Source organism: Oryx dammah, unplaced genomic scaffold (assembly GCF_014754425.2).
Source record: "Oryx dammah isolate SB20612 unplaced genomic scaffold, SCBI_Odam_1.1 HiC_scaffold_15, whole genome shotgun sequence".
Classification (NCBI taxonomy): domain Eukaryota; kingdom Metazoa; phylum Chordata; class Mammalia; order Artiodactyla; family Bovidae; genus Oryx; species Oryx dammah.
This window is the reverse complement of record NW_024070199.1, coordinates 27,256,973-27,270,682: the sequence shown is the minus strand read 5'-3', so window position 1 is coordinate 27,270,682 and position 13,710 is coordinate 27,256,973. Positions and strand designations below refer to the sequence as shown.

The 13,710-nt window shown below is 55.0% G+C and overlaps 1 protein-coding gene across 2 annotated transcripts in view; it reads right to left on the bottom strand.

Annotated features, from left to right (window-relative positions):
- Positions 1–1,891: 1,891 nt before the first annotated feature.
- SLC37A2 (solute carrier family 37 member 2) overlaps positions 1,892–13,710 on the bottom strand; it is a 28,028-nt gene continuing 16,209 nt past the window's right edge. Inside the window, exons 5-19 of one of the 2 annotated variants that reach the window (XM_040255800.1) lie at positions 11,831–11,966; positions 11,374–11,450; positions 10,288–10,454; positions 9,731–9,768; positions 9,343–9,495; positions 8,926–9,016; positions 7,392–7,454; positions 7,017–7,102; positions 6,505–6,553; positions 6,262–6,335; positions 5,898–5,976; positions 5,681–5,778; positions 5,387–5,451; positions 5,122–5,178; positions 1,892–3,162 (exon numbers count right to left, since the gene is read on the bottom strand). In XM_040255800.1, coding sequence (XP_040111734.1) covers positions 5,151–5,178; positions 5,387–5,451; positions 5,681–5,778; positions 5,898–5,976; positions 6,262–6,335; positions 6,505–6,553; positions 7,017–7,102; positions 7,392–7,454; positions 8,926–9,016; positions 9,343–9,495; positions 9,731–9,768; positions 10,288–10,454; positions 11,374–11,450; positions 11,831–11,966 — 1,204 coding nt within the window. In that variant the 3' untranslated portion in view covers positions 1,892–3,162; positions 5,122–5,150. The remainder of the gene's footprint in view (positions 3,163–5,121; positions 5,179–5,386; positions 5,452–5,680; positions 5,779–5,897; positions 5,977–6,261; positions 6,336–6,504; positions 6,554–7,016; positions 7,103–7,391; positions 7,455–8,925; positions 9,017–9,342; positions 9,496–9,730; positions 9,769–10,287; positions 10,455–11,373; positions 11,451–11,830; positions 11,967–13,710) is intronic. The other variant, XM_040255801.1, reaches the window with a different exon arrangement.

Sequence of the window (13,710 nt, the reverse complement as noted above, 5' to 3'; positions counted from 1 at the left end):
AGCACTTTCATAGCATCATCTTTTAGGATTTGAAATAGCTCAACTGGAATTCCATCACCTCCACTAGCTTTGTTCGTAGTGATGCTTTCTAAGGCCCACTTGACTTCACATTCCAGGATGTCTGGCTCTAGGTGAGTGATCACACCATCATGATTATCTTGGTCGTGAAGATCTTTTTTGTACAGTTCTTCTGTGTATTCTTGCCACCTCTTCTTAATATCTTCTGCTTCTGTTAGGTCCCTACCATTTCTGTCCTTTATCGAGCCCATCTTTGCATGAAATATTCCCTTGGTATCTCTAATTTTCTTGAAGAGATCTCTAGTCTTTCCCATTCTATTGTTTTCCTCTATTTCTTTGCATTGATCCCTGAGGTAGACTTTCTTATCTTTCCTTGGTATTCTTTGGAACTCTGCATTCAGATGGTTATATCTTTCCTTTTCTCCTTTACTTTTTGCTTCTTCGTTTTCACAGCTATTTGTAAGGCCTCCCCAGACAGCCATTTTGCTGTTTTGCATTTATTTTTCTTGGGGATGGTCTTGAGGGAGCAAGACCATCCCCAAGAAAAAAAGACATTTCAACTGGCTCCTGCTTTTCAAGCTGGAGTGAGTCTTAGTAGTTTGAGACTTACTGTTTGTCACCACTGGTGTGTCTACAACCTGTCTCAGGGTGGAGGGATTTGTATCCAAAGAATGAACTAGCCTCCAGGCATACCCTTGGGTTATCAGTATCCCCACTGCTGAGGAAAGGAGTACACAAAAGCTTTATATTGTCACTCTGCTTATTTAACTTACATGCAGAGTACATCATTCGAAATGCCAGGCTGAATGAAGCACAAGCTGGAATCAAGATTACTGGGAGAAGTATCAATAACCTCAGATAGGCAGATGACACCACCCTTATGGCAGAACTAAAGCGCCTCTTGATAAAAGTGAAAGACGAGAGTGAAAAAAATGGCTTAAAACTCAACATTCAGTAAACGAAGATCATGGCATCCAGTCCTATCACTTCATGCCAAATAGATGAGGAAACAATGGAAACAGTGAGAGACTTTATTTTCTTGGGCTCCAAAATCACTGCAGGTGGTGACTGTAGCCATGAAATTAAAAGACGCTTACTCCTTGGAGGAAAAGTTATGACCAACCTAGACAGCATATTAAAAAGCAGAGACATTACTTTGCCAACAAAGGTCCGTGTAGTCAAGACTATGGTTTTTCCAGTAGTCATGTATGAATGTGAGAGTTGGACCATAAAGAAAGCTGAGCACCAAAGAATGGATGCTTTTGAACCATAATGTTGGAGAAGACTCTTGAGAGTCCCTTGGACTGCAAGGAGATCAAACCAGTCAATCCTAAAGGAAATCAGTCCTGAATATTCATTGGAAGGATTGATGCTGAAGCTGAAGTTCCAATACTATGGCCACCTGATGCAAACAACTGACTCATTGGAAAAAAACCCTGATGCTGGAAAAGATTGAAGGTGGGAAGAGAAGGGGATGACAGAGGATGAGATGGTTGGATGGCATCACTGACTCAATGGACCTAAGTTTGAGCAAGCTTCGGGAGTTTGTGATGGACAGGGAAGCCTGGTGTGCTGCAGTCCACGGGGTCACAAAGAGTCGGACACAACTGCGTAACTGAACTGACTGAACTGCCTCCTCTAGGCATGCCTGCCATGAGCACCCCAGTTTGGAGCACCCAGCACACCGCTCCGAGGTCCTGGGATGCTGTGCCAATGGCTCACATGATCCCCAATGAGCACAGGAGCAGCTGGCAACAGACATTGGCACAGGGGCTGATGGGCAGTGTCAGAGGGCAGACAGAGATGCCAAGAGCTTGCCTGGCAGACCGAAGGGTTCAGGGTGGCCAAAGTGAGCACTCAGTAACCACTGGCATTTCATTATCAAAATATTTAATAACATACTGGGACTTTGGGTCATGCCCCCCCGCCCCACCGCCCTACACACTTCCCCAACAGCACTGCCCTGATAAGCCATCTGCCCTGGGGACACAGAGGGCTGGGACAAGAGTGAGGCAAGGTGCCCTCACACTCAGGGGCTGGCCACGCCTGGGAGTGACACCCCCACCCCGCCCTGCCTCTCCCTGGTCCCTGGAGGATACAGCAATAATGTTTTAATCAAAATGGGTCAGAAGTTAGAAACAGGATCAGATGGAGGGTAGAAGCAGGGGTGCCAATGTGGGGAAATACATGGAGAAACAGGCTTGTGGACATAAGGGACAAGGAGAGGTCTGGTGGCTCTGAAATACACACTTTCAGGTAGAGGCTGATTACAGAGGTTCCAGTTTAACATGAGAAGGAGAGACACACTCTTTCCAGGCCTTGGCCTCACCAAACCTCAGCTATCCATCTTGGAATCTGAACAAGAAAGAGTCTGAGCAGACCCTTCCTTGTACCAAAATGCTGACAGCCCTCAGCCCCAATCCCTCCGGCCCGCGGTCTCCAGAGTTCAGGCCTGGATCAGCGAAACTGACACCATCAGGGATCCTCACAGTCTCTCCTCTCCTTCCGCTGGGCCTACTCAGGACTGTACGGTATGCTGAATCATTGTCCTGTTATCAAGGGCTTTGGAAGTTAATAGATATTGTTTAATAACCATTAGGATCAGGTAAGCCTCTATGCTCTGTTAGTCCTCAAACAATGATGGAAATCTTCTCTGACATGTTCCCAGCACCCACAAGACTGGTTACGTGTTCATAAATTTTCACTTAGGAATGCATGTCCTGCCTCCCCGTCCCCCAGGTTAGCCATAGAATCGTCCGCACAGCCCCTGGGTGGCATGGGGGTGCTCCCGGATTGCTGTCCAGCCTATCCCATCCTGTTAAGTGACCCTGTAATAAGCTGATTCACTGATGGCATGGAGCTGCCTGAGCGTTTTGTTTTGGTCTCAAGATGCCTTTTCAGGATGGTGAGCACTCTGCGTTCCCTCCATTCTCCAACAAGGCCCTTGAGTTTTCCATGTCCTCGAACTTGGCGGTCCTTTCCCGTGGAGCATCTCCTAGCCCTTGGAAGCCCCGCGGGTTGGGCTGGCTGGTGCTGGGTCAAGGGGCTTTTTGCCTCAGCCATCTGTGTGGGGGGGGCACGTTGGGACCCGGCAAGGTCCCTCCATGTTTCTGCTCTGATCAGGGGCCTCACATTTCTCTATACCTGCATGAGGAGGACAGAGGCAGTGGAAGAGAAGGTGAGACACAGGTTAACAAGTGGTGGCTCCCGTCCCAACAGTGGGAACAGGGAAGGCAAGTCCCCTTGCCTTAATACTGGGTGCCTTAATACTAGCCTGGCCAAAAAGTTAGTTTGGGTTTCCCCATAACATCATATGAAGGAGATCAAACTGGTCAATCCTAAAGGAAATCAGTCCTGAACATTCATTGAAAGGACTGAAGCTGAAACTCCAATACTTTGGCCATCTGATGCAAAGAACTAACTCATTAGAAAAGACCCTAATGCTGGGTAAAATTGAAGGCAGGAGGAGAAGGGGACAACAGAAGATGAGATGATTGGATGGCATCACTGACTCAATGGACAGGAGTTGGAGCAAATTCCAGGAGTCGGTGATGGACAGGGAAGCTTGGCGTGCTGCAGTCCATGGGGTCACAAAGAGTCGGACACGACTCAGCGACTGAACTGAACAGGTAACATTGTACGGAAACCCGAATGAACTTTTTGGCCAACCCAATAATTGCTTTTCATCCCATTCATTGTCATTAGGGCTCCCCGTCACCTCTTCAGCAGGGAGCACCAAGCCAGAATCATGTTTCAAAAAACTTTACAGTGTTTGTACCACGTCTGACAGCTTTGCAAAGCCACGTCACATTTTATCCCAACGTGTCTCAGCCTGAGACCAACCCAATCAGATATTTAGGAACGAGCACCCCCACTGGACACACAAGGACGCGGACATTCGGAGAAGGTGCCAAGGTTGGACAGAAGCAGGCGAGCAGAGAAGTCAAGACTGTCCAGAGTTTCTGGTGCGGAGCCCTGGCTCTGTGCCTCTGTGCCCCCGACACAGGCCTTCCTCAGAGAAAGACCCGCTGACGATGCAGATGGCAGTGAACTCGCACAGCTAGGTCCAAAGGCGGGCTCTGCTGGGACGACCTAAAGGCCTGAGGTGTGTCCCGTGAGCTCTGAGCCTCTCGGGGCTGCTGAGAGGGACGCCAGTACGGCTAGACGGACTCAAGTGAATGGCCAGAGCAGACGCTCACTATGCATCATTCTCCTCCTCTCCTGCCTCAGTCCCTCTCCTCCCCGGGTCCCCGCAGGCCTGGCCTGGGGGGCGGGGGGCAGCAGGTGGAAGCAGCACTGGTCTTGAGGTGCCATCCTCTGCTCCCCCTCCAGGGCAGGGCAGGACAGAGACCCCGCTGATGCCTCCTGCCCCGCGGATTGCTCTCCCTGAGCCGGGATGGCGCCTTCCTTAAAGGGAAGTGCTTCCCCAGATATGGTGCTGGTTCCCAGGCCCCCGGTGGGTCCTTCCTCACGTTTACCATCCAGACCAGGTCCATCGCTCAGGCCGCTTCTCACGAGCAAGAGCTTCCTAAGGAAAGCCAGAAAGGCGGCGAGAGAATATTCCCAGCCTCAGCACCAGCTGCACCGCCCAGCCTTTCACGCCCAACCTCAGCCGTGAGCCTGTCTGAGCCACCTCCGCACCCACCACCTCTGGGCGACAGGCAGACTGCACCTCAGGTCAGCTTGGGGTTTTGTTCCAGAGGCTTCGCTTGGCACTTGCTTTTTTTCTGTATACCCCAGGCAGATAGGCCAGACACCCTCGGCTTCTGAACTCTGGGAGGTGCAGACAGCTCAGCGTCCGAGTTCAGAGGAAAAACTATTTCCCCAGACGCTATCTCTTCTGTCCTGGGGGACGGGGTCCGTCCCAAACCCTGTCACTCTCCGTAAGGAGAGGCTGCCGACCTTCCCAGCGGCTCTGGCCTCTGAGGAAATACTTCCCAAGCACCATATTCAGCCCAGAGTCCGAATCTTTGGAACTGGCCCCCAAGGAAAAAGCGAAAGTCAGAAAAGTCAGGAAAATCAGAAAAATCACACTGGAGGAGAGAGAGGCTTTGCATGCACTCTTAAGAGCACAGTAGTCACAGACTTGAAGGAAATACTCACAAAAGTCATGGGACTTGAGGAAAAGACTATCACGCGTGGGTTAGGGCCACATTAGAGCTATGGAGACACACGGGACAACAGACGACAGGTTAGTGGAGGTGGGGGCCGGGCCGGGGCTCACGGAGCACGTTCGGGGTCCACGGGCCGCGTCCCTGAGGTCTGGGCTGGAGCAGACTCTTTGCAGAGCCCCCAAGCGATGGATTTCACTCCCAGGAGGAGTGAGGCCAGGTGGACAGGGCTCCAGCACTCCCTCTGAAGGACTTACCCTCTGTCTTTGCTCAGGGATGACTTCCAGGCCAGGATCTCTTTGTACACCAGCCGGCAGAGGAGCTGGGGGGAGGAGAGGAGGGAGACACGATCATGGAGCACCAGTCGCTAATGCTAGGTGACCGCTGGGCTGGCTGTTCACAGTGCCATTCCGCAGGGGGTCACCCACGGGAGGCAGAGTGCTTCATGCAAAGAAAGCGGTCCTCATCGTCCGGACACTTTGGAGCCCAGGTTCCAGGACTGCAGGAGGGGACCCCTCCCCCTACCCATCTGTGTGCCCTCAAACTCTTACCAAGCAGGCCAGGACGTCGGCAGCGATGAGCATGTAGAAGACGTTGTTCCAGCCCGTGGGGGATATGAGCCCAGCCAACAGAGGCCCCAGAGCCGCACCTGTGCAGAGCACAGTGTCAGAGAAGGGCCCGGAGCAGGGGCCCTGCCCTCCATCCTAAACTCCGCCCAAGACCAGGCTCGGGGGTCTGTTGGGAGAGCGCAGGGTGAAAGTTACAGACCTATGGATCCAGTGCCGTCGATGATGGCTGTGACAGTGGACAGCGCCTTGGCGTTGCCCTTCAGGCTCTTGTGCGTCCCCTGGAGAGAGACAGCAGAGTTGGAGTGGGTGGGGGTAGGGGCCGAACTAAGAGGCAGTGCCCTGAGCAAGACCAGGACTGAGAAAGCGGCTGGCTCAGGGAAAGGGAGCAATAAAGGCTTGGAGTTGGGAAGAAACGGGGAACCAGGGAGGACTCTGAAGGAGTCTGAAGGACTCTGAAGGACTTTGAGGATCTCGTCTCTGGAGGCTGGGAGAAGGGGAAAGGCATGGGGAAGATGAGGCTGGAGACAGAGGCCCTGCCCAGGCCCCGAGGTGGCCCTGCTTACCAGGTCAGCCGAGACAGCGGTGGTGATGAGCGCGTAAGGGCCGTTGACCAGGGCTCCACAGATAAGCAGCATGACTGAGGTGGTGATGGAGACGGCCAGTTAGAGAGGAGAGGCCACCATCTTCCTCTGCCCCAAAGTGGGTGAGTCCCCCAGGCTCCAGGCCAAGAACTCCACTTGCCCAGGCTGCCCACCGTGCCCCCAAGCCAGCCTCGTGTGGTCCCCAGGGCAGTGCCAGCTCCCCACCTATGGAGATGCCGATTCCTCTCTGGCCAACGTGGTTGTATAGGAACATCTGAGAGAGGAGAAGCAGTGGGGCAGGGTCACACGCTGGCTTCCCCGTGGGCCGTCTCCATCAGCCCGGAGCCCAGAAGACTGGAGACCCCAGAAGCCCGCTTTCCCTTCTTTCCTCTCATACCCTGGCCTCTTGGTCCTCAAGTGTCCCAGGGAGGCAGAGTCTATGACAGTAATCCATTGTTTCGCTTTGCCCCCGAAGTCTCCTCTCCTATCACACCTCAGCCTCTCATTCTTTCTTTGGTCAGGAAGTTTAGCAGCTGACATTCCCTGCTCTAACTGAGGTCGAGGAGCCACTAGTCCTTTTCCAAAATTCTCAGTTTGGATCCCTTTCCCTGTGCTGATCCCGGCTTCTCCTCCCCGGGCCGTGCACAGGGCTGCACACACGCAAAGAGACAGGTGTGTGTGTGTGATGCCCGGGCGTGCACACAGCTCCTGGCCCTCGACCTTGAGGTTCTACGCACCATGGGGGCAGCCAAGATCAGCATGACGCAGCAGGTGGTGGCCCTGCCGTTGATGTAGTCAGAGACGAGCCCCGCCAAGATGCCGCCTGGAATACAACGTGCACACTGCCGCCCCAGGCACGGGCACCCCCGAGCACCACCCCAGCAGTCTACCCAGCACGAGCCTGACCGGGCACCCCGGGCCAGCAGACTGTCTCCCTCTGCAACCATCCCCGTACCCATGGCTCACGGGAGGGCCACCTGGGCAGGGTGCCACCTTTTCCCTCTGAGGCCACCTGCCTAGGTCACGTCCTGCTGGAACCTGTCCCTTCTCTCTGCAACCCGACAGGAGAAGAGGTGGATCCAGCTGAGAGGCACGGCAGGGCGTGGCCTTACCTATGATGCCACCAACATCGAACAGTGTGGACAGGTCCCCAGCCTCTTTGGCAGTGAAATGAACTGTGGAAAACGAAGCACATGCTCAGACCTGGGGACTCAGGGCAGACAGCGTGGAGGGCCACTGCTGGAAGCGTCCCGGCAGACTCCCAGTCTGGGATCACTGCCCACTTCTTCAGAGGAAGGAGTCGGGGGCCTAGGGAAGCAACTGGCCTAGGTCACAGGTAAGTCTGCAGCAGTTTGGGACGGGAAACCCTTTCTGGCCCCCAGGCCTGTACTACCTTCTTCCCCTGTCGGATCGCCTTGACCTCCAAGAGCACAGGGATCTGGCCCCCAAGGACCCTGTCCCACCGGGGGGCACCCCAGCACTGTCTGAGCCTCATCCCATCCAACCACATGCCTGCCCGCCCCTGATGGAGCAGCACGCCTGCACAGGAGCTTGTCACTTCCTTCTGAGGTCCCTACTGATAAACAGGAAGGAGGCTCCCTGGGATAATGGGCACCTCAGGCCCCTGACCTTGCCCTGGGATTAGAAAGAGGGACGCCCAGCACCATGACTGGCAGCCCAGCCCTCAAGGTTGACTCACGCTCTGTAGCCAGCATCAAGGCCACAGAACAAAGAATCAGTGTCCACAGGGCCGCCCTGGGCACTAGCCCTGTCTTTGGTGGAGGCCCCTCAGTTGCAGACAGGATGAGGGTGGGAGGGGGCAGGTTACGACTTGAGATTTGGCCCTGACTCATCCAAACGGCATCCTGTGGCCCAGTGTACCGTGTGGACGGCAGCTTGTTCCCCCAGGGCCCTGGAAGGAGGCCGGTGGCCTAACTGAGAGGTCCTTGACCCTGGCAGGGCTCTGGGGCTCTGGGCTCTGGGGGCAGAGCTGCTCCTTGATAGAGCAGCCCCACCTGGGGAAAACCAGAGGCCCAGGACGGGAGGATATAAACATCCTTTTCTAACCACTGAAGTGATCTCTCCTCATCTGTCCATCCTTGGGCAGGGACAGAGGCAGGGGACAGGAAGTCCACAAGGCAGGCGGCCCAGCAGACCTGGGCACTGGGCATCGGTGACCCAAGTATCCCGGCAGCCCCTGGGAAGAGAATGGTGTTTCCCACCAGGCTACCAGCAGCGGGGGCAGCTCATCAGGCCCTCTTCCTTGGGCTGGGGGAGGCTTGAGAGACTCCTGGAGGCATTTAGAAGGCAGACCATTTCTCCAGGACCCTCCAGTCCCACCCATCTATAAGCCAATGGGCCTGAAGCAGGGTTTTGCCTACACTTGAGGCCAGAGTAGACGTTAGAGAGGATTTGAGTTCCTAACCTCGACTGAGTGCCAAGTGAGGAAAAGTGGCTGGAATTAGTCAGGGACTAGGAGGGTTTCTGCAAAATTTAGCTTCCCATGAAAGAAAAAATTTTCCTTCTGTGCTAGGAGAGGATCAGCAGAAATTCTGCCTATTCGTGGAGTCATAAGCATCACGTGGCGGGTTTCTTCCTTGGAGGCCCCCCTGCTCCTATCTCCCCTCTTCTTCCCCGTGTACTCACCCACATTGGAAATGTACAGGGGCAGCCAGTAGAGGAATGTGTAACTGACCAGCTTGGCGAAGAGCAGACACAAGGAGAACTCGACCACGCCCTGTGAGCACAGCAGAAGGCAGATGGGAAGGTGGGCAGGACAGCCTGGGGCCTGCGGCCTCCGAGCCCTGTGCCAGCACTTTCCACTGCCCACCACACGGAGCAGCCTCTAGAACACCTCCAGTCTCAGGTACAGCAACGTGCCTGCTGCCTGAATGCTAGGGTAATGTCCGGCCACATTACCCTCCCCAGGAGGGCCCCTGCCCTAAGCGTTGCTCGTAAAGAAACTCCAAAAACCATGGATCACCCTGAGTGTCCCCATCTCCTGAGACCCAACAGAAAAATCTAGAGAGCCTCTCTCTTCCTTCTGGTCCACAGATGACTCACTGGGATGCGCAGGGCCCCGAAGAAGCTGATGGCGGAAGGCTGAGCACTTGCTTCCTTGGAGCAGGTGACAGCTGACTCCAGGCTGCTCTCTTTGTTACAGCTGGGTCCATTTGCGGGGTCCTCGGGGTGGTCTTGGCTCTCTTCTGGATTACCCTGAGCAGAGAAGAGCCCTTACTGGGGGCACGTCCACATACTACTCCCCCACCAGCTAGAGGGACAACCCACGTGAAATGAGTTGCATGAGGTATGTACTCCCCTCCTGGGCCGGACTCACCACCTGCCAGGGAGCCGCCCACGGGCCCAATTTGGGACACACAGGCCCCTCCTCAACTCCCCAGGCCTCTCTGGGACTAGCCCCTGGTGGAGTGGGGCTGGAGGCAACACTCACATGGTGCTGAGGCGGGGAGCAGTCCACGTCTTCTGGGTCTGAAAGGAAAACCTTCTAAGAAGCTTGCCAGCAGACCAGGCCCTCACCCTGCACGGCATGTGACCCCCGCAAGGGGGCCCATGGAGTTTCCAGCACAAGGGAGCCGGGGCTCCGGAGACCACCTTTGAGGCCTGGGTCTCCTAACCACGAGAGCCTCGTGGACTTTCGTTCTCTTGCTTACAAGTGACCGTGGCCATGACTCCAGGGGCCATCTGTCAGGGAGCCAGGAAAAAAGCAGCAAGCATGGAGAGGGTGCTGTCCAACCCACTTCTCCGGAGTCAGGCTCAGAGGAGCCAGCATTTTCTGGGCATCCTGACATACGTCTCATAGACACTCTCCACAGCCCAGGAAAGCAGGTGTCCCACGTGAGAAATCGAGACTCAGAGAGGTTGTCCTCTGAGTCACACGTCTAGGCCTCCAACTCCGCGACCCCCACGGGACCAGCCGCCTTCTCCCAGAACCTAACTGGGAGGCTTCGCTCTGGCCCTGTGGGGACGGAGGGAGAGGGGTGCACTCACATTCGATGAGGAAGAAGAAGGTGATGATGCCCATGATGGCAGTGATGACGCCGGGCACCACGAAGGACAGGCCCCACTGCTGATCCACCCACACGCCAGCCAGCAGGGAGCCCAGGATGTTGCCCACGGATGTGTGGGAGTTCCAGATGCCCATGATGAGCCCCCGCCTGGAGGGGAGGCGGGGAGGGAGGCAGGGAGGCAAGGGCAGGAAAGGTAAGAAGAGAAGCCCCGGGCTCACGGAGCCCGCCCCGGCCAAGTGCGAACAGCTGGCTGCCTGCAGCCTCTGTGCCATAAGACCCCAGTCGGGGAGGAGGGGCAGGGCTGGCTGGCATCAGGTGAGTGACAGCCAGGCCTGCGGTGTCCTGCTCCCCAGCCAGCTCCCTGAGCAAGCCCTGCCTCCCCTCCATCCCAGGGCCGCAGCCCCACCCTTTCTTCTCTTGCCCTGAGGCTGTGTCTCTGAAGGCCTCAGCTAAGGGTGACTGCCCCCAGGGGACAGGGACACTGTCTGGAGGGTTCTGGTGATCCAGCCCAGAGTGTGCTGGTGGTGTCTAGCAGGTAGAGGCTGCTAAATACTACAATGTATAGGACGGCCCCTCAACAAAGAATTACACAGCCCCAAATGTAGCCCACAGTGTTAACAGTGCCAGGGCTGAGAAACTCTGCCCAAAAGAAACTTTTTTTTTTTTTGCACAAAAGCCAGTTCAAGGGAAAAATAAATAAATATATAAGACATATACATATATATGAATTAAAAATATATGGGTATATGTATTTATATATATACACACACACAGAGTTTTATAGGCTTCATTTTTGTCTTCATGCAAAATGGAAATTCATCTATTATGAGGAAAAGGCATAATGAAGATGGCAGGGTTTAAGGATTAAAATCTCAGCAATGAAAAAAATCACTGCTTTTAGTCACTAAAACATTTGTATCCCAGCCTGTGAAAGTCAGCAGGACAGAGGCTTATTTCTAATCTTTGTTCCTAAAATCGTATCAGAGGCCACAAGGGACCTCCTGCCCCCACACCAGCCCAGCCAGCACCCTGAGGCAATGCCCACCTCCTCCCTGGTCACACTCACTTGCCCTTCCCGAACCAGTTGCCCACGCAGCTCACCACGGCGGGCCAGCCCGTGGTCTGCACTAGTCCATTGAAGATCTGCAGGGAAAGTGGGGGGACAGAGGCCCCTGGATTGAGTGGTGCAGCCTCTGGGATGGGGGAGCCCTCCAGAATCCACACTATGCGCCCCGTTCCTTCACATGCGTGCACACACCCACCAGCTGATGCCCCTCTGACCCGAGGTCCCCACAGCAGAGACTGGGCCTCACAGGCTCCTCCAGGGACCTCAGGCTGACGCTCAGTGCAGACTCCCTGAGCTGGCGAGGCCGCCCTGGCTATGGGCAGGGGACCCCGCATTGGGATAAAGGAGCCTGAGTCGGGATCTGCCGTGACGTGGAGCGACTGGGAAGGACTCACAGCCTCTATGATCCTTCTGTGCAGGAACAGAGGCCCGAGTGCAAGACGGAGGAGGCTCGTACCTGCACCAGCACAAAGTACCAGAGCACGTGGATGTTCCAGAAATACCCCAGGCCCAACAGTGAGGTGAAAAGGCCACTGAGCAGCATTCCAGCTGTGAGGTAGTACCGGAGGGGGAGCCGCTCCCCAAAAATGCCGCTGCAGAGAGAGTTGGATTCGTGGTTAATCTCTACTACCTCGCACCCCTGCCTCCCGCCTCCTGGCTCCCCCGGGGCCCCACCAGCGACCTCTGTGTTGCCACTAGGCGCCTCTGCTTTGTTGACGACGTGCCTCACAACGTGCCTGGCAAAGTGGCCTCTGTAACATCCCCGTGACCCTCTCCTTCCCCCTTGGCTGACCAGTCCATCTCATGCATTTTCTCTTGCATCACCTTTATGGTTTTACCTGCCACGTATGTACACGTACATGGCCCAGCTGTATGTCTACAGCCCTGAACTTTCTCCCAGGATCATATCCACATTGCTTCTGGACACCCTGACTGTGGTGCCTCCCAAACAGTTGCTAATCAACAGCTCCAAAGACTGGACTCCTCTGCCTCCCTCACAGACCCTGACCCATGTCTGTGCCCCTCAGTGGACTGGATGGCACCCCCACGTCTGGCCACTCAAGCCAGAAACGAGCTACCTCAGTCTCCTGTCCCTGCAGCCCACCCTCCACAAGCGACCTCCAAGACCTGCCCGCTGCTCCTCTTATTTCTCTCCAGCGCATCATTTCTCTCCATCTCTGTTATTAATAATACCGTTCTAACTCAAGCTTTCCTCCAAGCCCAGCTGGAGCTACTATCAAATCTGTTCCTTAGTTTGACCTGCTAGTCAGCCCTGAAGTGAAGTGTTAGGCACTCCGTTGTGTCCAACTCTTTGTGACCCCATGGACTATAGCCAGTTGGGCTCCTCTGTCCATGGGCAAGAATACTGGAGTGGGTTGCCATTCACTTCTGCAGGGGACCTTCCACACTGCAGGCAGATTCTTTAGTGTCTGAGTTACCAAAAAAAGCCGATCGGCCCTTCTCCCCTTCAAGCCCACCTCCGTCAGCCTCTCAGTATCGGTCTGGCATGTAGATCTGAACATTACACCCACCGAGCCGCCCACTCAGCGGCTCTCCTGTGCTCACAGCCTAGTACACAATGACCTCATGCTTCAGCCCCGTCTCCTGCATTTCACACGCTGGGAAGCCTGTGGCGAGTCCCCCAGTCCACCCCCTGCCCTCTGTGCAGTCATGCTGCTTCAAATTACACCTGCCTTATTTCACCAAGCCATGACTCCATTGTGTGAGTGTGCTCAGCCATGTCTAACTTTCTGCCACCCTGTGGACTGTAGCCCGCCAGGCTCCTCTGTCCAAGGAGTTTTTTAGACAAGAATATGGGAGACGGTTGCCATTTCCTCTTCGAGAAAATCTGCCCCACCGAGGGTCAAACCCGAGTCTCCTTTGTCTCTTGCCTTGCAGGTGGATTCTTTACCCACTGAGCCACTGGGAAAGACTCTCGTCTCTATTCAGTTCAGTCCGGTCGCTCAGTTGTGTCCGACTCTTTGTGACCCCATGGACTACAGCATTCCAGGCCTCCCTCTCCATCACCAACTCCCGGAGTTTACCCAAACTCATGTCCATTGAGTCGGTGATGCCATGCAACCATCTCATCCTCTGTCGTCCCCTTCTCCTCCCACCTTCAATCCTTCCCAGCATCAGGGTCTTTTCGAATGAGTCAAGTTCCATTTCTCTTCATCAGTTCAAATGTCATCTCCTCCAAGAAGCCTTTCCTGACCCCTCTTTTCTAATCCCAGCTCAGACAAAGTGACTCCCTGGAGCTCCGTACGTAGCCATGTCTGTCCCAGAGCCACCACACTGTTTATAACGTAGCTGCTGGAGTATCGGTCACTCCATTAG